Source organism: Falco peregrinus, chromosome 4, assembly GCF_023634155.1.
Source record: "Falco peregrinus isolate bFalPer1 chromosome 4, bFalPer1.pri, whole genome shotgun sequence".
Classification (NCBI taxonomy): domain Eukaryota; kingdom Metazoa; phylum Chordata; class Aves; order Falconiformes; family Falconidae; genus Falco; species Falco peregrinus.
This window is the reverse complement of record NC_073724.1, coordinates 110,254,329-110,279,170: the sequence shown is the minus strand read 5'-3', so window position 1 is coordinate 110,279,170 and position 24,842 is coordinate 110,254,329. Positions and strand designations below refer to the sequence as shown.

At 44.0% G+C, this 24,842-nt stretch overlaps 2 protein-coding genes across 7 annotated transcripts; one reads left to right on the top strand and one right to left on the bottom strand.

Annotated features, from left to right (window-relative positions):
- Positions 1 to 300: 300 nt before the first annotated feature.
- MED17 (mediator complex subunit 17) lies at positions 301 to 15,190 on the top strand. Its single transcript, XM_005230562.4, has 12 exons — positions 301 to 593; positions 935 to 1,101; positions 1,453 to 1,672; positions 3,814 to 3,950; positions 4,051 to 4,135; positions 5,266 to 5,418; positions 7,660 to 7,790; positions 8,828 to 9,012; positions 9,381 to 9,518; positions 10,513 to 10,630; positions 11,909 to 12,068; positions 13,981 to 15,190. Exons 1-12 carry the CDS (start codon positions 362 to 364, stop codon positions 14,184 to 14,186), a joined length of 1,932 nt encoding a protein of 643 aa, XP_005230619.2. The 5' UTR covers positions 301 to 361; the 3' UTR covers positions 14,187 to 15,190.
- A 142-nt stretch (positions 15,191 to 15,332) lies between these two features.
- Positions 15,333 to 24,341, bottom strand: VSTM5 (V-set and transmembrane domain containing 5). Of its 6 annotated transcripts, XR_008746864.1 has the most exons (6): positions 24,126 to 24,341; positions 21,232 to 21,290; positions 20,811 to 21,140; positions 20,575 to 20,715; positions 18,921 to 19,044; positions 15,333 to 16,154 (listed from the first exon to the last, which is right to left on the bottom strand). XR_008746864.1 is itself a non-coding variant. In XM_055802277.1 (5 exons), the coding sequence occupies exons 1-5, from the start codon at positions 24,239 to 24,241 to the stop codon at positions 19,001 to 19,003; spliced, it is 690 nt and encodes a 229-aa protein (XP_055658252.1). In that variant the 5' UTR covers positions 24,242 to 24,341; the 3' UTR covers positions 17,843 to 19,000. The 6 variants fall into 6 exon arrangements, 5 of the variants coding, with proteins under 5 accessions (XP_055658252.1, XP_055658254.1, XP_027632826.1 ...); XM_055802277.1 differs by lacking the exon at positions 15,333 to 16,154 and having other exon boundaries at positions 17,843 to 19,044; XM_055802279.1 differs by lacking the exons at positions 15,333 to 16,154; positions 24,126 to 24,341 and adding an exon at positions 21,819 to 22,517 and having other exon boundaries at positions 17,843 to 19,044; positions 21,232 to 21,293.
- Between the last annotated feature and the right edge of the window lie 501 nt (positions 24,342 to 24,842).

Here is a 24,842-nt window from a genome sequence, read left to right as displayed (position 1 = left end):
TAATTTCATTGCAGTATTATTAATTGTGGGTTGTTTTGTTGGGTTTTTTTTCCCCCGCTATTTGGTTCAGCTTCCTGCGTGGTTGTAGCTGGTCCGAATTTATGTTTAGGACGGGGCGTTAAGCTGACTTCTGGTCAAAAATGACGCCGTAGAAAACGGCAGCAGCTCGAAGCCAGCTCGCAGGTGTAACCCGGGCCGGGGTTTGCCTGCGACGGCAGAGGGCGAAGGAAGGCGGCAGCGGCAGCCAATCGCGGCAGCCGCGCCGGCCCCGCCCAGCGTCGGCCCCGCCCCCGCCCGGCACCCGTAGTTGGCGCGGGGGTCGCGCAGGCGGGCGGCAGCCGCGGTCGGAGGTCGCACCAAGATGGCGGGCGTGCCGGCGGTGCGCATCAGCATCGAGTCGGCGTGCGAGAAGCAGGTGCAGGAGGTGGGGCTGGATGGCAGCGAGACCTACCTGCAGCCGCTCTCCATGTCCCAGAACCTGGCGCGCCTGGCGCAGCGCATCGACTTCAGCCAGGGCTCCGGCTCCGAGGAGGACGAGCCGGGTTCGGCGGGCCGCGCCTGGGCCGAGCCGGGCGAGGCGGAGGATGAGGAAGGTGAGGGGCGGCGGGCTCGCGGCGCCCTGTCAGGCGGCCCGGCCTCGGGCCTGGGCTCCCCAGCCGGGCTGCGGCCGACGCAAGCCTGCAGCTCCGCAGGCGCTCGGGCCTGCCCTGCCCTGCCTTCCCTGTGGATCCCCAGGGCTGGCCGCGGGTCGGGCCGGGACACTCGGGATGGAGCCCCAGCAAACTGCAGCGGTAGAGTTGGGAAAGGACGGATCCAGCTGTCCTGCAGTTACGTTGTCCTTCATGCTGCGATGGCCTCCCTGTGGTTTAAGAATGAGCCTTACACTGTATTTCTTTATAATCCTTTGCTTTCCTTTTTTAAATTTCATTTTTAGGGTTGGTAAAATTTCAGCCATCCCTCTGGCCTTGGGATTCAGTGAGGAACAACTTAAGAAGTGCCTTGACTGAGATGTGTGTGCTGTATGATGTTCTTAGCATTGTGAAGGATAAAAAGTTCATGACTCTAGATCCAGTTGTGCAGGATCCGCTCCCTCAAAAACAGGTATATTGTGCCTATTTCTGTAGTTTGTACATCTTGATGCTAAAGATTTATTTCATTGGATTTCTTTGCTTATGATACATAGAAGATTTAGTAAAATATTCCTTGTGATGTGCTGGTACAGTGCTTTATGGGTAAGGCTGAGGATGGGAGGTCAGGCTGATTTCAAAGGCCTCTTTACTGAGGCTGTAAGTTAAAATGCTACTTTTGGCTATAGTGCTGGTTTGAAAGTAATTCTAAATAAGTTACTAAACATCCAGCAAAACCAAGTTAGTAGTCAGTGACAATTAGTTTCCATTAATACGAACTATTTGAAGAATTAAGGTGCAAGTAGCTTTTTCTCTTTGTTATTAGAATCCTCAGTTTCTACAGTTGATTTCAAAAAAGAAGTCATTAGCTGGAGCAGCTCAAATCCTCTTGAAAGGTGCAGAAAGATTATCCAAATCGGTTGCAGAAAACCAGGAAAATAAGCGACAAAGAGACTTCAACTCTGAACTGCTAAGATTGAGGCAACACTGGAAGCTGAGGAAAGTGGGAGACAAAATTCTTGGTGATCTGAGCTACAGAAGTGCAGGTAAACAGCTGGGTCTTGTTTTTCTCAAGAATGGATATTTATATGATTTTTATTTTTTTTGTAACTGGAGAAACAGATGGAAGATCTCTAATAGTTAATATACTTTAATAAAAGTTTATTATAATTATGAGACAGGACTGTGTAGGATTCTAGTAAAGATTGCTTTACAGAAACTATTTGGCATTGACAGTGTAGTTGATCAGTCGACAGGTAGACCTTGTAAATCTCTGTCTTTTCTCTACACTTGAGCTGTAAACATTTAAAAGAAAATTGAGGAGTGTGTTGCATTTTCCACTGAGTGAAGATCATAGAATTGTAGAATATCTCAAGTTGGAAGGGACTCATAAGGATCATTGCATCTTAGTCCTTTGAGGAGCAGAGAGTTATCTAAAACAAAACCATATGACTAAAGAGCGTAGTCTTAGATTTATTATACCTGTTATTCCTATACTTGTGAGAAACGATACTAAGAATATGCATTATTTCATGGATTACAGTAAGAGAGGATAGCCAGCCCAGAGCTAGAGTCAATTGCAGAGTGAAAAAGCGAATACAGAATCTCACAAGACAGATACAAAGCAGGCATTTGAACTGGTTATATTGGGCTCCTTTTGTCATCAGTGAAGGAGAGGAAGGCCAAGTTTAGGGTTATTCATCTTTTGTTCATGAAGAAGCTGTAGCTGTAACCCAAAATACATCTCTCTTTGGATGATGCATCCTAAACTAGACGAACCATGCCCTGAATGTAAAAATGCAGCTAGGACAGGTGTGGGCATCTGCTTTTATCAGTCCCACCTGAATGATTGGCTGTATGGTTGTTTATTACAGACAGAACTTTGTCATAGTTTTAAGACTGTAAGCCAAACATCATCAGTGTTCCTTTAAATCCATAAGGATGCTGCCCCTTAAGCTACTTGCTTGCAAAACTTCAGGCAGTTAAATTTTTGTCTTGTTTTAAATTATTTTTTTTTTTTTAGCTTTTTCCCTGCATCTACTGAATCTACTGACACCATTTTGAAACACACGTTGGAGGACTGTGGTGGTTTGAGCTTGGCTGCATGCCAGGTACCCACCAAAGCCACTCTCATGACTCCCCTCCTCAACTGCATGGGGAGAGAAAATGTAACTTGTGGGTTGAGATAAGGACAGAAAGATCACTCAGCAGTTACTGTCACAGGCAAACCAGACTTGACTTGGGAAGTTAATTTATCACCATGCAAATCAGAGTAGGATAATAAGAACTAAAAATCAAAACTTAAAAACCCCTTCCCCCTACCCCTCCCTTCTTCTAGGGCTCAGCTTCACTCCTGATTTCTCTGCCTCCTCCCTCTGAGTGGCGCAGGGGTACGGGGAATGGGGCTGCAGTCAGCGCATCACACGCTGTCTCTGCTGCTCCTTCCTCCTCACACTCTGCCCCTGCTCCAGCGTGGGGTCCCTCCCATGGGAGACTTCTCCATAAACTTCTCCAACGTGAGTCCTTCCCGGAGGCTGCGGTTCTTTCATTAACTGCTCCATCATGGGTCCCTCGTGGGGTCACAAGTTCTGCCAGCAAACCTGCTCCAGCATGGGGTCATCCACAGGCTGCAGGTGGATAGCCTGCCTCACCATGGTCTTCACCATGGGCTGCTGGGGAATCTCTGCTCCGGTGCCTGGACCGTGTCCTGGCCTTCCTTCTGCACTGATCAGGGGGTCTGCAGGGCTGCTGCTCTCCCATACTCTCACTCCTCTCTTCCGCTGCAATTTTGTGTTGTGCAGACTTTTTTTTTTTTAATCCCCTTCTTAAATATGCTATCCCAGAGGCACTACCACTGTTGCTGATGGGCTCGATCTCAGCCAGGGCAGGTCTGTCTTGGAGCTGGCTGGCATTGGGTCTGTCAGACACAGGGGAAGCTTCCAACAGCTTCTCACAGAACCCCTCCGCTACCAGAACCTTGCCACGCAAACCCACTACAAGGACGGAGATGCTGATGTGCTGAAATGCACTTTATAATTTACCTGAAGAAGTCATTAAGAAATTTGAGTCAAACACAGCTAGGGAGGTTTGGAGACTTAGAAATACATATTCTTCCAGAACAGATGTATAAGCTTCATTATTTGGAGACGATGCTTTATATGTAGTATGTTTGTCCTTCCTTTCTTAGGCTCCCTTTTTCTTCATCATGGCACATTTGAGGTGATAAAGAACACTGACATTGACCTGGATAAAAAGATACCTGAGGATTACTGTCCTTTGGATGTTCAAATTCCAAGTGATTTAGAGGGGTCAGCCTATATCAAGGTAAGCCAGAGAAACTCTGATAATGTAGTGTGGGTTTTGGTTTATTTGTGTGCTTGCAACAAAGAATAATTATCAAATAATTTCACCTCTTTTTACCTAGGTTTCTATTCAGAAACAAGCTCCAGACATTGGTGACCTTGGGACAGTCAATCTCTTTAAAAGACCCATGCCAAAATCAAAACCAGGTATAAGTAGCTATATGTTGTTTTTTGAGCACGTTCTCAAGAAATGGGTTTGTATATGATGATTTATTTGAAAATTTTAGCTAATAGCTGGAAAGTGAGCAGGAATATTATTATTTAAACTGAAATTTTCTGTTTAGATGCTGCTTGGGCTTTGGAAACACGGTGCTTTCAAAGCATGCTCCTTCGTTTTTTTGATATGTGCTCACTTGGTTTCTGAAACAAAATTACTAGGATTTTATTTATAAGTGTTCTGGAGTGCCTTTTGTTAGTCATTAAAAGTTTGAGCACATAACTGAAAGTAAACCAAGGTATTGTGTTTCAGCCAGTTGTATCCTGTTAGTTCAGTTAAGCTGAATGACTGACTGTTCAGTCTTAACTTCGCCCAAAATGCATCACTTGATTGCGTGACTCCTGTGTTTTCTCTGGATCTGAAGCTGCTGGCAGTATGTGCATTAATTATCATCAGCTCACCTGGCACATAGTAGAGTGATTCATTTGATATGTGCTAGTATGTGAAGCTGTAAACCTTTGGGATTAAAAAATCATCCTTTACTCTTCAGGGTTGAAAAGAACTGGCAGGATTTTATTTTGCAGTGGTCTGTGACGCAGGTGCTTGAGCTGTCTTGAACAGAGACAGCATGCTGTACTATGTAGATGTTTCATATGGTATTCAGGGTACAGTACAGAGCTTGTGTGCTTACTCAGACCAGAGTATTCCAAGAATTTTTGGCCCATAAATCCCATGAAAGCACATATGTGAACTTAATATCATTTGGTGGATCATTGTAGAGTGAATTTAATAAAGCTAGAAGTATCACTGAAAGTAAATTGCAACTTAAGAAGCAGAGGTTCATAAGCAGAGTTCATAAAAGGCCTGGTAATGTAATAGACAGTTCCAGAAGGGAGTTGCAATTCACAATACACATATATGTAAGATTAGAGTAAAATGCATTAGTGTTGTCTTAAAGTGCTTGCTTAACTGAGATAAAAATCTGAAAATACTCAATTTGGATAGAAGGTACTGACAACCTTATCTTAGCAATTACTCATAGCTACTGCGCAGTATCCAAACGAAACGGTAGCTTCTCTTTACTCTGTCCTTCTGCAAAGGTTTGATACATGTTTTCCAGGTTCTCCACACTGGCAGACGAAGTTGGAGACTGCACAGAATGTTCTTTTATGTAAAGAAATTTTTGCCCAGCTGTCACGAGAAGCTGTTCAAATTAAGTCACAAATTCCTCATATTGTTGTGAAAAATCAGATAATCTCCCAGCCTTTCCCAGGTAGGAAACTTTTTAAGACTTATTAACCTATGCTTATTTGCTTAAACATGAACTTCTGATTGATGTACAACACACACCCCTCCTTGTTTTTCGAAGATTTTGAAAAACAAATTCTGAGAACTTGAGTTTTGCTTGCTAATTATAGAATCATTCAACTACTGCACTTTAGTGACCAATTTACGTTTTATTGTGTGGATTTTGGATTTGTTTTCTTTGTGATTATGTTTTTTGTGAGTAGCACTTAAAGCTGTCAACTGTAATGCCATGTGCACATTGCAGCTTGGAGCTGTGTGTAAGTCATTGCTCCTGAATTGCAAGCAGGTGAAACTTAAGACTTGAGTTAATGGGTCTTCAGAAGAACAGAGGCTAATGCTCTGCAGTGAGGATACTTAAACAGCGTGAGCATGGCTCAGAGTTGCCTGGTGAATCCTCTGTTCTTACAAAGGGTACATGACTGATGAGATCATGTGAAGAATATATATGATGGTAAATCATTCCTTCCTTGGGGAAGGAATGGCGTCCTGGGAACTCTTCTTTCTGGGTGGGATCAAGTCATAGAAACCAGTGTGAAATGCACAGAGTTAATAGTTGGCCTGTCAACACTTCAGTGAATCATAGAATGGTTTGCGTTGGAAGGGACCTCAAAAGATCCCTCTAGTTCTGACCCAGCTGCCACAGGCAGGGACACCTTCCTCTACACCAGGTTGCTCAAAGCCCCATCCAGCCTGGCCTTGGAACACTTCCATCTGTAGCTTCTCTGGGCAACTTGTTCCAGTACCTCTTCACTCTCACAGTGAAATTTCTTCCGAATATCTAATCTAAGTGGACCCTTTTTTAGTTTAAAGCTGTTTCCCCTTGTCCTATTGCTACAGGCCCTACTAAAAAGTCTGTCCCCATCTTTCTTATAAGCCCCCTTTAAGTATTGAAGGGCTGCTATAAGGTCTCCCCGGAACCTTCTCTGCAGACTGAACACCCCCAATTGTCTCAGCCTGGCTTCACAGGAGAGGTGCTCCAGCCTCTGATCATCTTTGTGGCCTCCTCTGGACCTGCTCCAACAGGTCCACTTCCTTCTAATGTTGGGGGCTCCAGAGCTGAATGCAGTATTCAAGGTGGGGTCTCCTGAAAGTGGAGTAGAGGGGGAGAATCGCCTTCAGCCTGCTGGCCACACTTCTTTTGATACAGCCCAGGATGCAGTTGGCTTTCTGGGCTGCAAGTGCATGTTGTAAGGCCATGTTGAGCTCTTCATCCACCAATAGCTCCAAGTCCTTTTCCTCAGGGCTGTTCTCAAATCCCTTTGTCCCCCAGCCTATATTGATACGACGGGTTGCCCTGACCCAGGTGAAGGGTGCACTTGGCCTTGTTGAACTTCATGAGGTTTGCATGGGCCCACCTCTCCAGCCTGTCAAGGTCTCTCTGGATGGCATCACTTCCCTCCAGCATGTTGACTGTACCACACAGCTTGGTGTGATTGGTAAACTTGGTGAGGGTGCACTTGATCTCACGGGCCATGTCACTGACTTAGATGTTGAACAGCGCTGGTCCCAATACTGATCCCTGAGGAACACCACTAGTCACTTGGGCATTGAGCCATTTCCCACAACTCTGAGTGTGACCATCCAACCAATTCCTTATTCGCTGAGTGGTCTGTCCAACAAATCAAAGTCTCTCCAGTTCAGAGACAAGGATGTCATGTAGGACAGTGTCAGATGGTTTGCATAAGTCCAGGTAGATGACATCAGTCTCTCTTCCCTTATCCACCAACACTAACCCCGTCGTAGAAGGCTACCAGATTTGTCGGGCATGATTTTCCCATAGTGAAGCCATGCTGGCTGTCCCCAACGTCCTCCATATTTTCCCTGTGCCTTAGCATAGTTTCCAGGAGGATCTGCTCCATGATCTTGCCAGGTACAGAGGTGAGACTGACCAGCCTGTGGTTCCCTGGGTCTTCCTTTTTTCCCTTTTTAAAAAGGGGGTTATGTTTCCCCTTTTCCAGTCAGTGGGAACTGGACTGCAATGACTTCTCAGATAGGATGGAGTCAGTGACTTAGTGAGTAACAAGTCCACTTGCCTTTGGTGCTTTGCTCTCCGGCATCATCACCCTCTTATTTTTCTCTAATACAGTGAATACTGGTTGTAAAACTACTGACTATAAAACGTGAAGAAAACTGGTTCTTAGTAGCCTCCTTGAAAATGTTTAGTGTCCTCATTTTTTAATATTTTTTTTTAATCTGCTTTGTACAGGTTTGCAGTTGTCTATTTCTCTGTGTCACTCTTCCAACGACAAAAAATCACAGAAGTCTGCTTCTGAAAAACAGAATCCAGAAGATCATCTCTATGTTCTGGAACATAATTTGCATCAACTTATCAGAGAGGTAATGCATTTATGGTCAAGTACTAAAGAGGTTTTGGGCTTTTGCTCAGTCTTCTACAGTGTGCGGCACTTTGTGACAACAGAGTGCCACTAGAGGCCAGTCACTTTCTATCCATTTGTGTAAGGCAACCTATCATTCAGTTTGTGTGTATAGGTAGGTAGGGATGCTTCCATGGAATGCTAGTTCTTTACTTAACCTCAAGCCCAGCTGCTCACTTCAGCAAAGTCGTGCAAGGTTTTTTTCCAGTACAGCTTATCAGTCTCCCTTTCTCCTTTGTGTCTAATCAGTCCTTATCAAGTACTTCAAGTGAGCATCTGTTCAGACTGTACTCCCTTGAAGAAAGAACAGTCAGTTACCATAATAACTTTGCTTGAGGTCCACTCCTCCTTCAGTGTTTTAGATTCTAGCAGAAGGACTTGGGATAGAAGGTTGAGGTTGTGTCTGTTCAGGAAAGGAACACAATTTTAGATGTCTAAGCAGTTTTGAAACTGTGTTTCAGAGAGTGTTCATCTCCTTAGAGCATGGCTTTGCAAGTCATGCAGTCGTGTGGAATAGTCCAGTGTTTTAAACACTGAACTAGGTTTCTTGAAGCTTTGGTTCAGTTCCCAGCTCTGTTACGAATTTCCTTTCTTGACTTTGAACAAGTTGATGAATCTTTTTGAACCTCAGTTTTTTTATCTCTCAAATGCTTCCTTTATTTTTGTTTGACTGTTCTATCTCCAGAGATGTATACAAGGCAGACTTCTTAGTAAGAGCTACTGCTGTACTACCAAATTTTTGTTAGCTAGCACTTTTGTTGTTGTTGTTTTTTAAATCACTTTCCATAGGGTTTGAAAGACCTGCATAAACAGGGGAGGCAACGTGTGAGTGTAAAGCTGGCTTTAAAGTGCTGTCAAGTCTATAAAGTAAAAAAGTTGCACTTTTTCAAAATATGTACACTTAAATCCGATATGAAGCAGCATATTGTCGTATACATACTATTTCTTGCAGATACATTGTTGGTCACTTCATTTTATATCATCTCTTGTTTATTGCAGTGTCACAAGCAAACCCTGAGCTCAACAGTGATGCCGCATCCAGCTAGTGCACCTTTTGGCCATAAGAGAATGAGACTTGCAGGACCCCAGGCTTTTGATAAAAATGATATCAGTTCTTTACAGGCAAATGAAGGACTTCTGGAAAAGATAATAAAGCAGGCAAAACATATCTTTTTGAGACGCAGGTAGGTCACAAGCTATTCTTGTTTAAGTTACAGTATGGTGTACTATTATGTAGAATACAATTGATCTTTTTTCACTGTTCTTAAAACTAGCTGCTTCCTCTTTCACTGTTAAAATAGTCTTTAAGTACTAAGAACTGATAACATATCAAGAAATATGAGCGAACAACACTCACTAGTAAAAAATAAAAAGGAAAAATCAAAGTTCTTCAAGATCTCTGTGATAGTTATGTAGGCTGCTGATAATGGTCCCTACTTTTCTTAAACTACGTAAATCTTTTTTAGTATTCTTTGCTGCGCAGTATCTTTAAACAAGATAGCAGCACAAACTGTCTAGATTATTGTGCATGGAGTATATCTTTATCTTCTAGAACTGCTCGAACCATTGACAGTCTGGCTAGTCGTATTGAGGATCCTCAGATTCAGGCCCACTGGTCCAATATAAATGACGTTTATGAATCCAGTGTTAAAGTTCTAATAACTTCTCAAGGATATGAACAGATATGCAAGTAAGTATGAAAATGCACGTATCTTTCTAGCTGTAGAAGCATACAGCGGTGGCAGAGTGTATTCAAGTTGTGGTTTTACAGGTTTGGATTATCTTCAGGCAGACAAATAGGAGCCCATTATTTGGGTGGGTTTGTTTCTCTGAGTTGTGGGGGAGCGGTCACCCTAACAAAACTCTTCACCCTCTTTACACTTTAATGAAGAAACTTAATAAGTAATTAACTAGCACAGTTTCCTGTCAAAGGAATTGAAGGTCAAAGTGGCCATTTAAGGGGGCATTTACTTTGGACAGAGATAGCCAAATACAGAGTATTGTTGCATATGCTGGATTCTGCACTTCCAGTCTGGTCAAGGAGAGCTCAGTCCGAGCTTGGTTGTATAGGTACTGAAACGTGGAACTCGCATAATTCATGCTATTAGTTATGCACATTGTCATCAGAATAAGAGATTTCATGTTCCAGAAATGAATGTCTGCATGCTGACCAGCAGTGAATTAACTAATGCGTTGACAGTGGATGACCCAGTTGTTTTTTCTGTTTTGAGCAGTCCTCTCTGGCTGTGTCCATAGTGTGGAGCAGACTGCAGTCATTGGTGCAATTCACAGTCTCAGTTTCAGAGTACATACGCTGTCCAAGTCTTGGCTGTAGGATAGAGCAGGCCCTGTGTACACACCATTTTCCTCTGCGCTCCTGGAAGGAAACTTGGGCACAGTGGCAGGCAGGGAGCTGTGAGGCAGCTCAGGAGATTCCTTGACCTGAACAAGCAGTGGACCTGGTCTGGGAACTTGCCCCAGAGTATGTCTCCTGCAGTAGAGGGAGCTGTTGTGGTGAGCAATGAAATGGAAATGTTTCGAGTTACTGTTGTATTCTATAGTCTTTGTACCATCTTCGTCTTAGAGTTCTTGTCAGGGAAGGGGAGGGATTCTGTGTTCTTTAGTTTCCTGTTTTCTTAGGTGTTGTCATGCATTTTGAATAAATGTGCATCTTGTCTTCAAAGATCCATTCAACTACAGCTGAACATCGGAGTTGAACAGATCAGAGTCGTGCATAGAGATGGAAGAGTTATTACATTGTCTCATCAAGAACAAGAACTGCAGGATTTCCTTTTATCTCAGGTAGACTCATATATATTAATCTTCCCTTTCTTACATTGTTTGGGAAACAAGAAGTTAGAATCTCACCTTTATGTAGAAAATGTTAGATAACTTCAAATAAAGATAGTGAAAATAGGAAGGTGACTGAATTTTTCCATATGTTTGTATAGTGACTTTAGCAACTGTTACTGAAATATAATGCCAGTTCTTGCTACGGTCAGTAGTAATAATAATTTTTTCCCTCCTGTTTAAAATACATTTCTTTATGCTACTCATGGGAGCGCTAAGATTTTTGCTTACTTCGGAACAAGTCAGTGAGAGTCATGACAGACAGGAAGGTATTCAATATATGAAACTTACTGTAACCAAGTCCTGTCTGGAGTAGAGATCTTAACGAGCCCACAATTACTGCCATTTCAACATTGTCTTGTTAGTGTTTACTTTGCATCAGCTATTACTAAATCAGCTGATACTTGAATGAACTGTGTTTTCTTAATTGCTTAGAGCAAGCTGCTGGTTTTAGTCAGAAGTGACAGTCTCCTTACTATGCATTATAAATAGTCAAAATACAGGTCTTTAATAAAGTGGTTGGCCTGTTGCAGTTATACGAAACTGCACGACACAGAAAACAAGTTGAAACAGATTCTGCTGAGGGTATCTCTTTTTGGTCAAGTGTTTTCAGACTTGTTCACAGAGAACTGCTGAACAGTACCTCCTTGTTGCAAGTGTTAAGTCATGATACACAAAACCAAGTGCATTTAAACCTTTAAGCTGTTAAAGCCCAGTGTTTACACTTGAGCATTAATGGAAATAATCATGCCTCTGAACTTCAACTTTTTTTTCCCTGAGTTTGCTATGTTAATACTTTTACAGATTTTATATATTTTACAGCAGAAGTCTTATTTCCATTCAAAGAAAGGATTATTTCAAAATCCTATTTGTATCACTTGAATCAGTTCTTGAGACCTAAATAAAGGGTTTTGTATATTGAAAACAATACTTAAATAAAATGCATAAATCCATATACCTATGAAAACTAGCTGCATGGTGTGCTTAGTACAGTGGTCTTCTCTGTCTGCAAAGTAACTGGTCTAAATTCAAATAACACAAAGCTCAACTAGTACTTACATAGCGTATATGTTAAAAAAAAGTTCCTGTGAAACTAAAGAACTTATGAAGCAAAGTCACTTTTATAAAAGTAACTGCAGCAGAATTCAAAAAACTTGGTAAAACCAGTAAGCAATTCTTTCAGTGGTGTGCAAATATTGAACAGAAGATGAACCTTTTGTTTTCTTTCAGATGTCACAGCACCAAGTACATGCAGTTCAGCAGCTTGCAAAAGTTATGGGATGGCACGTGCTGAGTTTTAGTAATCATGTTGGTCTGGGGCCGGTGGAGAGTATTGGTAATGCATCAGCAATAACTGTAGCATCGCCAAATGGAGACTATGCCATTTCAGGTAGTGTTTTCTATTGCAAATGTATGGAAATTCTTAAAATTCTTAAGCGAATTCTGCAGGCATTGTAAGTCTCTTTCTGAGGTACTCTCTAGACTTTTATAGAATAATGTCAATTTATAGCAAAATATTCTAGAAAAAAAATCTTTTTTGTGTGTGGAATTGACACCTAAATAGAATTAATGCTTTGTCCAGTAAACCACTTAATATGTCTGGTTTAATTTACCCAGGCTTGAATATATTTCTTAGAATAGAAAAATAGATTACAGAAACCGTCAGGGTTCTGAGAGAAGGGAACAAGGCAAACAAGATCACAACTCGGGACCAGTGTTTGGTCCCTTCAGGAATCTTCTTGGAAGAAATCTATAGGATACCATCCTATGGGATGGAAAGGAAAGGGGTCTAAGAGAGCTGCTTGATTATCCCTTTCAAGGATCACCTCTTTCAGGCTCAAGAATGGTCATTCCTATGTGCCAGGAAGTTGTACAAAGGTGACGGAATATCTGTGTGGATGAGCAAGGAGCTCATAACTAAGCTTATGACATAAAAAAGGAGACTGCAAGAGATAACAAGCAGGACCAGTTGAGCTGGGAGGAAGATTGATAAGACTGTCCAAGAATGTATTGATGGGGATAGGAAAGCTAAATCCATTTTGAGTTGAATCTGGTGAGGGACATACAGGGCAGCAAGAAGATCTTCAACAGGTACGTCAGCAGCAAAAGGAAGACTAGGGAAATGTGGGCCTGCTGTTAAGTGGAGAGAGGACCTGGTGGCATAGGACATGAAGGCCAAGATACCTGGTGCCGTCTTTGCTTTGGTCTTAAGACTCACCTTCAGGAATCTCAGGTTCCTGAGACCATGAGAAATCTTGGAGCAAAGAAGACTTACCCTCAGGAGCAGAGGATCGAGTTAGAGAACCTTTGAATAAGCTAGATATTAGAGAACCTTTGAATAAGCTAGACGTACACAAATTCATGGGACCAGGTGGGGTGTACCTGTAAGTGCTGAGGGAGTTCGCTGATGTCATTGTAAGGCCACTCTTGATCATCTTTGAAAGGTTGTGGTAAACAGAAAGGATTCCTGAGGACTAGGAGAAGGCAGATGTCACATCCTGTATCTGAGAAGGAGAACGCTACAGTCTGGTCAGCCTCATTGCAGTTATCATGAAGATGAGGCAAAAAAACAGTCTCGGAAGCAGTTTCCAAACATATTAAGGAGAAGAACATGATGGAGAGTAGTCAGCATTGATTTTTTGACAGAGAAATTATGTTCGATCAGCTTGATAGCCCTCTCTTTGTAGAAGGCTGCCTTGTTAGGTGAGGGGAAAGCGAAGCGTTACCTCCCTAACTGCTTATTTCAAAACCAAACTTGCACAAACCGCTGCTACCACCCAACATCAAAACACACAAACCCATCCAAACCTACAGAACAGCATCACCCTTCCACCAATCTTGCAGAATTATGTAATTAAAAGCAACAGCTATCCTGAGTGACTTAATTCCTGTCTGTTTAAGAAAAATCCACTAGAAACAATGCCCTTTGATCACATTTTCCAGCAGAATGGTGGGGAATCCATCCAAGATAACAACTGGCAAAAAAAAACCTTTACCCTTCCTGGCATCGTTGGAAAAAATTAAATGCATTTTTAAGGTGTACATTTGGGGGTGGGTTGTCAAATTTTCTCTGCTTTGCTCTAAGCAAGAACATGCAGTGCTGAAACAACAAAATCATAGAGAAGTAGGAGAAAAGGGAGAGTTAAAAGAGAAAAACTTTTTTTAAAAAGTAATTTCCCTTGTTTGCTTTGAGCATGTTTGGAATTGAGTAGGAGTAATGTATAACATACAGGAGGAAGGATATTTAATATGAGGAATTCAAACAGTGCAAAAATGCTTATAAAACTCTCTGTTTGTCACAGTACGTAATGGTCCAGAAAGTGGCAGCAAAGTTATGGTTCAGTTTCCACGGAGCCAGTGCAAGGATCTCCCCAAAGGTGATGTACTGCAAGACAACAAGTGGAATCACCTTCGAGGGCCATTCAAGGAAGTGCAGTGGAATAAAATGGAAGGGCGTAACTTTGTGTATAAAATGGAACTCCTCATGGCCGCCCTAACTCCGTGCTAATAATCCGTCATTGCTGTGCTGCAAACCATCACTGCCTGTGCAGCACAAGGAAATGGAACCTATGGGGCAATACGAGAAAGCAAACCCGCATTTATTTCCTGTAAAGATATGTCCGTTGTGTTTGTAAAACTTTTTTTCAATGACATGAAGTACAACTTTCTGAAAAAGTTCCTTTCAGCTGTATCTTTGCAGATTGCTCTAGCTAAAGTAACATAACTAATTAATGTATTTTTCTTTTATAAAATTAAATTCAGTACTCCTTTGCTACATGAAAGGTGTCTGCTCAGACTCATTCCCTTTCCCCTCGTGCCCCTACTTTTTCTTAATAGATCTTTGCAAGTATTTCTGAAAGATGAAAATTAATATAATTGAATTGTGTTACCAGTAAGCTTTTTAGTGGCTTGTACCACAGGGAATGGCTATCCTTGTGGAAGCTAATGGTCTTGTTTGATGAGAACTGGGACAGCAGAGGAGAAGCAGACCTCTCTTGTCAAGAATTAAGGCTAAACAAAATGTAAGAAGAACAGTCTTCAGTGTGTGACATTCTTGAGTTAGAATTTTGTTTGTACATTGATGTGGCTTGTGGGTGACCCATTTCTTTTTGAGAGAGGTATTTACTTAGCAATCTGTTTGAGAGTGTTACAAAGTCCCAGCTTGTGGCAAATGTCTTTCCCGTGGCTATAGATGAGCCTACGTGGTGGTGGTTACTTTGCTTGTGTTTTCTGTCCTTGTTTTTTGCAAGCATGTAGAAGAAAGGGTCTTGGTTTGCTTGCAAAGTTCTGACAATTTGAGTTTGTGGGTGACTTGTGTAAATTTGTGTCTGGATAGAAGGAGGTAATTCTCATGCAATAGACCTTGGATCTCCACACTTGTGCTGTTCTTCCACCCCCCACCCCTGGCACGGTCCCTCATTATCATCCAGGGAAACAATAATATTCTCATGAAGATCAGTTCTTTTGAGGTTGTTTTTTTTTTTAAAATAAAAAATCATGGTTTTGTCTTTTTGTGGTTGTAATTGTACCCTTCTTGAAGCTTCTAGTAAGGTGTTGCACAAAGCTTTTCTATTGTTTGATGATTAATTGCTAAAGGACTTTTTGAAGCCTGTCTGTATGAACTCATTCAGGCTTACATCCATATTGTGTGTTGAGAGGGGTGTGTATATATATACATATATATATATATGAGAACTTCTTGCATATAGAAAATATTTGAATTGAACATCGTACTTGTATGGTGGCAGATGTTGTTTTGCAGTATTCTTGAGCAATAAAGAATGGTTGTAGGAAATATATATTAAGCAACTGCCTGTGGCAAGCTGCTGCTCAGTTTGTATCCAAAGCAGCTGTCATACTTAGGTTGACGTTTGCCAGTGTGGAACACCTTGTTATTTCAGTTTCTTGAAGTTCTTGCTTCTGTGTAACTGAACTATGAGAGAGAAAGGGTTCTGATGAGTTTCCCAAGACAACTTATGAAAATGAAAAAATACTAGTTGAAAATAGTCTCTTGATCTTCTTGAAAGATGAGTGAATCTTATGCAAGGCCTGTGATGCCAGGTCCCGTATTGCTTGGCTCGCAGGCACTGTGATTACAGAGAGGGGTTTTGTTCCTTGGTGAACGGTTCAGCCAACAGCCTGGTGCATCTGATTACATGAGGCAGTTTGACTCTTGGCAACACAACAAATCTTCTCCAATAATTAGAAGATGAGTGTATGAAACTTCAGTGTGTCTCTATGCTTTGTTGTGCTTAACCTGAATTGGCAGGTGTACGTGTACTGATCGCCTTTTCATCAAATAAGCTCTCCATTACCAAGTAATAGGATCACTGTATTAGCTATTAGGATCTCATAGGTGCAGGGTTTGTCCCCTTCTGAAAAGAAATAACAGATGCAAGAGGACTTCTCTTGTGTTGCGGAAGGGCAAGCACTGCACATCAGCAGTGAAGACATTTATCAAGACTTCCAGGCCTAGCTGGGGGGGAGGAAAAAAAAAAATAAAATTAGGGGCCTGGAGGGTCTGGTTTTTGCTGTTGAATACACAGGGTTTCCTAATTTTAATGGAAAACAGACTGATAAGGCTTCTAACAGAGGGACAGTTTTGATATTCTTGGTAGTGCATCTCTGAACATGAAATGAAGACATTAGTTGATGATTAAGACCTTTACAATTGATGTCCAAGTTCACATGATTGCTTTGGCAGTCTCTTTAATTAAAAGCAAAATGCCATAATCCCTTTGATTACTTGGAATGCTCTAAATATTAAAATTTGCTGCTGTTCTGCATGGAGTTTACAAGTGGAGTAAGAATAGCTATTAGTGTCTAAATGTCCACTTTAGCAGCTTGCCGTAAGACTTCAGATACTTCAGGCACCTCCAGTGTAGCAAGAAACTGCCGCAGACAGCTTAGTCTCATGCTCTGTATATTAAATATTATTGACATTAATAATGCATATTGACAGACATCAGTTTGTCATGTGAATATGTTGTAAGTGACCCTACCTATGTAAAGTAAGCCTGTTAAATTCTGGGTAAAATTTGTGGGTGAGGAATTAATCTATAAGGAGAGCAGCACATAGGTTAACTCTACTGTACATCCTCATGGAATGTTCTTTGAATCCTGATTGTTCACCTAGGCTGTCGCTACCTAAAAGTGAGGCTGGCACCAGTGTGGAATTGTATCTTTAGCCAAGCTGAGGAAAGTAGAATAACTGTGCTAGCTGGAAACTTCTTACTGCTGTGATAGTGCATCTGAAATTGAAAAATTATTAAGTGGTCGCTTCCTACTTTGATCCCAGCTTTGAAATCCTGTTGTTTAAAAGCGTACATGATCTCTACAATTACAGCAATGCATTCAAATGGTTATTCATGTCTGTATACATTTCCTGACTTTTCCTTTGGCAACTCCAGTCTTTAAGTCAATGTTAGCAGATAATGATGGTGGTATGTGTAAGCTGCACTTTTTGTGCTTTCTAAACAAGCCTGGCAGAGCACTTGCTATGTACTCAACACATAATGAATAACTTCACATTCAATTTGTAAGATTTAGGGATTAAAGAAAATCTGGAATAGATAAAAAACTTTTTCCTTTTGCTATATGGATACTTTACAAAGTACTTCAAGCTTGGCGATTGAAACACACACCTGTGTTGTCAAAGCTTAGTTCACTCAAAGATACAGAAGACTGGTAATATATACTTAAAGTGAAGAATCAGAACAAACTGTTGCTTTGCCAAGCAGTGCTATAGCTGGGATTTTTTTTAATTTTTTAAAATTTTTTTTAGATTTCTCACCATTTTTGACCCATTCTCCTGTGTGCAGGAAGGAGCAACCAGCTGAATCTGGTACCCAAATTTACAAGTGGGTGAGAGGCCTTTAGCACTACAAAAAGCCAGTTCAATCCAGGGATGATTTTTTAAAGGGACCGTGTTTAGGCTGCTTTGGGAAAAGCCTGTTTGGCATCTACCTGCATCATTATGCATTTGGTGAGAAATTCTGTTTTTCCACAGCACCTGAGAATTGTAGTCCCTGACCAGAAGGGAAGCTCTTATCAGCCTGTCCTGTAAAAGGTTTTTGCAAACAAGTGAGCTGAAGTGTGAGAGAGGCAGTAGCAGCAGTTCGGCTCAAAAAGCCATGTGGCAATCTGCAGACACAGACTCGTCCATGGTCTCTTACATGTTCAAAGTTTATTTCATACTGCAAAATTCGTTACAAAAGCAGCACAGGATAATTTTAAAGTGTTGTCAGTTCAGTGCTTTCTCACTCACAAAAGCAAATATTATTTCACCCTGCAGATCTGCAGGTGGACAATGTAAGTGCAATATGAAGGTTCAAGAAAACATTAGATCGCTTTGTGTTTTCTTACAACGCAGGAGAGCAAAGGTGGCTTCTCTATAACAGCAATTTCAGAACTGTACTTGTAAATACTGAGTGTCAAAGTAATGCTGTTTTTAACTTTCCTTCTCAGACAGACTTCATCAGTGGGCTACTTTTGCCAAGGACTTGACATCTTTCACAATAAAACTGTTTAGTATTTTGCCATCCCACTGGTACAATGTGTATTTTATCTGACCCCTCTAATCGTTACAGACAGGGTCCTTTTCAGTGCCTGTACATGATTCCTTGTTTAACAACCTTCTCTAGCAATGTCATAAAATGTGTGTTAATATCCTGGGGCAGTGTAAACATTTGGAAACGTAAGTGGGGGAACTTTGAACGCTTTGGCATTGTTTCAAAGTCACTTTTGTCTCATGAAGAATTGCAGTTTGTCTTCAGAGCTTCAGGACGTTCCTTACATCCAAAAGTAGCAGCATAGGCGCAATAAGCAGGATTCAATCCTTGCAATTAATTTTTTTAATTTAATACCGTAATTAGGCATTAAATTTATTATGTTGAAGGATACTAATGGCTGTTCTGTCTGTAATAGTAGACTTGCTATAGCCAAAATACAGGTGTCCTTCAAGACCATGATAATTTCCTTTATGGGTTGATCTTACAGGCTTGGTTGGTTGGTTGTTTTTTTAAGAGTGGAAGAGGCTGTAGATTTTATTAATTAGCCACAAAAATGCGTTCGTGCTCAGCAAGAAAGCATACTTTTTTTTTTTTTTTTTTTTTTTACTTTGACCTTAGCTAGCAGAGTCAAAAACTTAACAGGTCAAAACAGCTCCATCAGACACTGCTGATTTAATGTCTAATTAGTTTGCATGTCAGGATGTTTCTACAGTAGTCACAAACGTTTTTACCTTTTAGTTTCTTCTTGCTTTCTTTGCCAATACTTTCTCCTGAGGTAGAATTGTTATTTTTGTTATGAGACAGTCCTTGGCTAACACTCAATGGTTTCCAATTCAATCTCTTCAGTTGTACTCGCTGGAAATAAAAGGATATTATTATTGATTGGCAAATGGATTGGAAGGCCAGCATTCCAAAATTAACAATGCTGCTGTTAATAGCTGAGACATTTTGAACCTTTTAATATTAGCTCAAGCTTACTCATCTACAATTAGGTTTTAAACACATCTTTTCAAAATATCTAACTGCATAAAGAGTCCCTCACCATCTTTAAAGTGACACTTGTTTTTCCAGTACAAGACTAAAGGCGCTATGAAAACTCAATAGGACCTCTTCATGACTTCTGAAAGGAGGGCTCTTCTAAGGTGGAATGGGGGCAGGAGTTGGGTCCCTGCTTTGGACGACGCTCTGGGAGATGACAGAGCAAGTCTCCAGAGCTGTGGTTTTCCTGAACTCTGCCAAATAACTGTTTGATTCGGCTCTGTAGGAAGATTGGCTTTAACAGGACGAAGAAGAGGCTTTATCCAAACAAAAGCCTGTCTGTTCTGGCATGATAAAAAATTTTCAGCAGCTACAGAAGCTTGTGAGCGATGCACCATGAAAACAGCAGCAGCCCTTAGGGCTGCAGGTGAGCGGCAGAGAGGAATAGAGAGCTTGAGCCAAATTCATCTCTTAGGTTTTTGCAGAGCTGACACAGTATCTGGGCCACAAGGCTTAGGATTCTGGAGTATCTGTGTTGGTCTAGTAAAATACTAATACTTAGGCTGCTTCTTGTAACAGCTTAAGCAACACTTATTAGAGAAGAAATACAGACCTTTTACCTACAGGGCAAGAAACCACTAGTGGAGCTGCACTTACAAAGAAAGGCGGTAAACACCTGAAATGTTTTGAAGTGGTAAAAGAAACTGAGGATGTGCCCAGAGCTTGAGCCCACGCCCCTAGCACAAGGCCTTGTCTTGCTGCCTAGGCCAAACATCCCTAGCTCTGCCTTGGAAATTTCTTCGCCAATCTGTGAATGTTCCCTTCAGTGCAGCCCTTGTGTTCCCTTGATCTGCTTTTCAAGACTGGTGTCTTCGGCGCTGTTTTAGGTTTTAGTATTAGTGTTCGCTGCGGTCCGCAACTGGATCAAACATGAGTACAGATGAAAGGGGGTTTCAGAGGAGAGGGAGGGGGTGCAGCCCTCCACAAAGTAGGTGGGGGCCACTCCCAAGGGCCACTGGAGTATTTTCCCTTAGGTGATACCCTTCTGGTGCAGACCCTGAGAGCACTGCTGATGCTCTAGACTTTGTCTCCTGCCCTCTGATGGGGGCTTATTGCAGAGCTGGCCTTTTCTCCTTAAGTTTTGCAGTTAACAACGTTGGGAAGTGTTTTGTGGTTTCTGATGTAAAATGTATCAGGTAGATGTCCTGTGGATCATTCTGCAACTAAATACCTATTACTCAGTTGCCTCAGCTAGCAGAGTTGGACAGGATAACTGAACTGAGCCCTTCCAGTCTTGATGCTCAGTGTCCCTGCTTAGCACCTTTATGACTCAAATCACAAGTGAATTTTAGGCTCAAAATTCAGACTTGAAAACCCTATACCTTGACAGCATTCTTAGAGAGATACCTGTCAGTTTGTTTGTCGTCTTCTTCTGAAATAGATGCAGAGATTTATTACACAGCCACATGAAGCAAATCAAAATGGCAGATACTGCAGCAAGAAATGCAAAGAGAACTGCTACGAAATGTAAATCCTCATAGATAATCTCTGCAGAGAGGACAGAAAAAATATTATAAAATTGATTACAAGCAGATTAATGGTTAAACACAGGGTAAAGCCAAGAACTCCCATCTAGTTTGTACCGTAAACATTGACTATGATGGTGCCATAGGTGTTGGTTCCATACTCCTCTGTTACAGTGATAAAATAGTAGCCGGCATCTCTCATGCCCACATTCAGAAGCTGTATGGAGCCATTTTCAAAAGTAGTCACTCTGTCCTTGTAGACCGTGGATATGTTGACGTAATTCCCACTTTTCCACTCAACAATTTTGGTGGTGCCCCAGCTGGACACATGCTTCCACTCAATGGTGGCAATGCCTCTGCAAAAGTATTCAACTGAGAGGAGGATGTTTTGTGCCACTGTTGCGTTGATGTTGGGTTGTGGGACAACTAACGACACTCCTCCAGGAGCTGAAAGAGAAAGGAAGACAATGACTGCAGAGGTGATGCTGCACCAATCATCCAGGGCAGGATGGGACCTCTGGGGCATGATTCATCCTACCTGTCTCGGTGGTCTGTTTTAAGAGAGGATGGATTATGCTTTTCAGTTTCTCTTTCTTTCTGCTGACCATAAAAGGAACATATGTATTTAAATTAAAGACTAAATACACATTTTTAATCGATGACAGGAGAAATGTTTCTATTACCATAAAGGACAAGTAATTGCATGTGTTTCAGTGTTTTGATATCTAAGAGGAGAGCCACTGGAAGACTCTTTTTGAGTAAGGGACCGTAACATTTTCTGAAAACCTGAGCAATGCATTTGTATTTATCAGTAGCTGGCCTTCCTTTAAAATCCTGCATTTAAAGTTTAATCACCATGGCCAAGGTAACCTATTATATTTATTAATTACCATCCCCCAAAAGCAAGAACTATAGCAGTATGTGAAGACTTGGCAAGGACTTCATCATGTTTTCAGGGTATGTAATCAACATTTGAGACAACTGCTTTGTTAAAGCAGCCAGTTATATGCCAGTGCAGATAAATCACATGTAATCAAAGGCACGCAGTTTTAAATGAGGTCAGGGACTTCTTGTTCCTGATGATTTCCAGGCAAAAATGCATGTGAAAGAATATTTAATTCTCACCTAGTTCCCACTGATGTGATTATGGAGCAATTCATAATCCTGTGAAACTGAAATGAACATTTAGTTTAATATGTAACTGCAGTAATTTCTGCTTGTGTGTGGGTATTTCTGCGTGAAGATTTGGATGAACACCAAACATCTGAGTTTCAGTTGACATACTTTATTTTTTTTAATAATTAGTGGCATGTTTGAGACACTTGGCTAGAGACCTGTCTAGCCTGACAAAATCCTGTCATCTACCCACAAAAATCAAACCAGACAAAAGGCAGATAAAGCACCGAGTAAGCCTTACTGCTGAATGCCTTTTCCTGGTTAGGCTTGGAACAGCCTGACTGCAAGAGCAGAACTGAAGAAAATAATGCTGAGCTGCAAATGTCTGTAATGCAGTGGGGAGGGAGGATGAGACCTTCGGCTATGCTGAAGGAGTGCAAAGCAGGACCCCTGGGGATGGTCCTGGAGATTCTGCAGTCTTCAGGGAAAAGTATGGTTTAAAAAGGCAAAGAAAAAAAAAACCTCCAAGGGAAAGAAATTCTTCTAAAAAAATCTTAACAAAAAATAAGAACCCCCACCATGGCTAAAACCTCAGAGCAACCACAACTGGGGAGATGGTGGGCAAATGCATTACAAGCTGACTCCTATTTGGGATCTGTAGCAGAATTCAGACGCTCTGCTAGTCGAGGTAAGGCAGGGAAGCTTGATTCCCAGGTCCTCACCTATGAGACCAGCACAGGAGAAAGCCACTCTAGTTTTATAACTAGGATCCTGGGATTCCCCCTTCCTGGGCACCCTGTCGTGCTGGTGCTGCCCGGTCCCCTTGCAGGGCCACCATGCTGCCCGGGTAGCCCTGAGCATCCTCAGCTGAGCTGGGAGAGATGGGCCAGAGCTGTGCAAAAGGGGTTTGTGCCAGGCAGAGGAACAGAACTGACGGGAACCTCTGGTAATCGCTGCAAATTGTTCCAATTGTTTTCTGCTCCATGTGTTTATTTAAAGGCCTTTTGCACTGTTTCTGACCGGAGAGGAACCGCGTGTTTCACCACGGTGATCCTTTCATGTTTTGACAAAGGCATGACTTTGTTTTGAGTATGATTGCAAGGTAAACGTAAAAAAAAAAAAAAAAAAAAGAAAAAAGTAATCCTTCTAAATGATTTGCAGATGTGCTTTGTCCCTATCCAGTGCACGGAGCCATAAAAGGCAATGCAATATGTAACCATTCAAAAATATTTTTAATACGCTCTCCTCTCCGCCTGCTCAGGCGAACCGCGCTCATCCAAACAGCGCTGGGCCAGCCCCAGCGGCCGGCAGCGCACCCACCCGCAGCGCCCTGCGCCGGCCCCGCGGGACCCCCCCGGGCCAGCAGGGACCCCCGGGCCAGCAGGGACCCCCGCAGGGACCCCGCGCCGCCCCGAGTGCGGCGAGCCCGCTGCGCTGCCAGGGGATGGAGCGGGCAGCCGGGCCGGCAGGGGGGGCGGGAGCCGCCGCGCAGCAGCTCCAAGTGGCGGACACGGACACGGACACACACACACACACACAGCTCGACAGTGCAGCTCTTACACCCCGGGGACGTTTCCTCCGCCCTTCCGTGTCCTGCTTGTGCGTCACCTTGATGATGAAGGAGACGGCGTGACGTCTCCACACCGAAGGCACTGGTGGCACTGCCCACCCCGGTTCCCGGCGCGGGGGGTGGCTGCAGCCCCTGCCAGCCCCCGCCTGGAGGGGACCGGCCGGCTCCCTGCGTGGTGCCCCGGCCCCGCTCGCCCCCCGTGGAAAACCCACCTCCCCTCCTCGCCGCCGCGTTTCCCAGCCGGGCCCGCACCCGACAGGCTGGTCAGCCGGGCTTGGGTTCCTCCGCCACGCCTTGGGCCCCCCGCGGCTGGAAAAGCGGGGTTGGGGGCGGGGGAGCGGGCGTGCGGCCGGGGCTCGGGGCGCGTCCCCCCGCGGCCGCGGCTCCCCGCCGGGGCGGCCGGTCTGGCACCGCTCGGCTGGCACCGCTTGCTCCGAGCGAGGAGCGCCCCCCGCCCCCGACCTTTTCCAGCCTGAAGAGAGCAGCGATGCCTGCCTGAGCCCCCCGTACGCGCTGTGCCCACCCCCTCCCCAGCAGCTCCCCCCCCGGGCGCTCCCGGTTGGGGCCAGGCTGGGAAGGGCTCCCGCCGCCTGCCAGCAGCCCAGCGCCGCCGGCCGGGGCCGGGGGACGGCCGGGCTCCGCACCACCCCGCGCAGGTGCCGGGCCCGGGATAGCGCGGCGAAGAGGAGGAGGAGAGGGCCGGGGGAGGAAGCAGAGGGGAGAAAGGGACGGAGCCGGACACTTACTCTGCAGAGCCCACCCGGCGGCCAGGCAGAGGGTGACGGTCCCCACGACGACGCCCCGTCCCCGGCAGCCCTGGAGCGGTCTCATCAGAGAGGAGCCGGTGCTCCAGGGGTTGCATTTAAGCGGCTGGGCCGGCCAGCGCGGCCCGACCGCGGGGGCTGCCCGCCCCAGGCCTCTTCCTCGCTCCTCTCCCTCCTCTTCCTCCCCCCCCCCCGCCGCAGCGCCGGGGCTGCTCTCAGCTCCCCCGCGGCGCCCGCCCCGGCCCCCGGGCTCTCCCGCACCTCACACCCCGCGATCCTCCGATACGGACTGAAGATGCAATTGGCTGCGGCAGGGAAAGCGCTGCCCGGCCGCCTGCCATCGCCCCAGCCAGGAAATGAGCGCTAATGGGCGGCCGGCGGGGGCGCGCAGCCCTGCCCGCCTGCGCCGCTTCCCGGGCACCGGGGCGCTCGGCCGAAGCCGCTGCTCTGCCTGTCGGATTGCGAAGGGAACACGTATCCGCCGGGCACGTTTCCCTTCGGGGTGTTGAAAATGACTTTGGTGGCCCGAGGAGTCTGGGGATACTGCGGGCGAGATGGCGGGGCTGGGCAGCAGCATCCCCACGTCCCCATCTCGGGACCACGCTTGGAAAATGAGCCGTGGTTCCCATCCCACCGTACCCAGCACAAGCACTGGGTGCTCCTCTCTCCTTTCTACGGTCTTCCAAAGGAGATCACCAG

Coding starts and splice junctions, on each gene's coding strand:
- MED17 (XM_005230562.4), top strand. CDS start 362: ATGGCGGGCGTGCCGGCGGTGCGCATCAGCATCGAGTCGGCGTGCGAG. Junction 594..934: donor CGAGGCGGAGGATGAGGAAG/GTGAGGGGCGGC, acceptor TTTCATTTTTAG/GGTTGGTAAAATTTCAGCCA. Junction 7,791..8,827: donor TGCATCAACTTATCAGAGAG/GTAATGCATTTA, acceptor TGTTTATTGCAG/TGTCACAAGCAAACCCTGAG.
- VSTM5 (XM_055802277.1), bottom strand. CDS start 24,241: ATGCAACCCCTGGAGCACCGGCTCCTCTCTGATGAGACCGCTCCAGGG. Junction 20,716..20,810: donor CATCATAGTCAATGTTTACG/GTACAAACTAGA, acceptor TCCTCTCTGCAG/AGATTATCTATGAGGATTTA. Junction 19,045..20,574: donor GACGACAAACAAACTGACAG/GTATCTCTCTAA, acceptor TTTTATTTCCAG/CGAGTACAACTGAAGAGATT.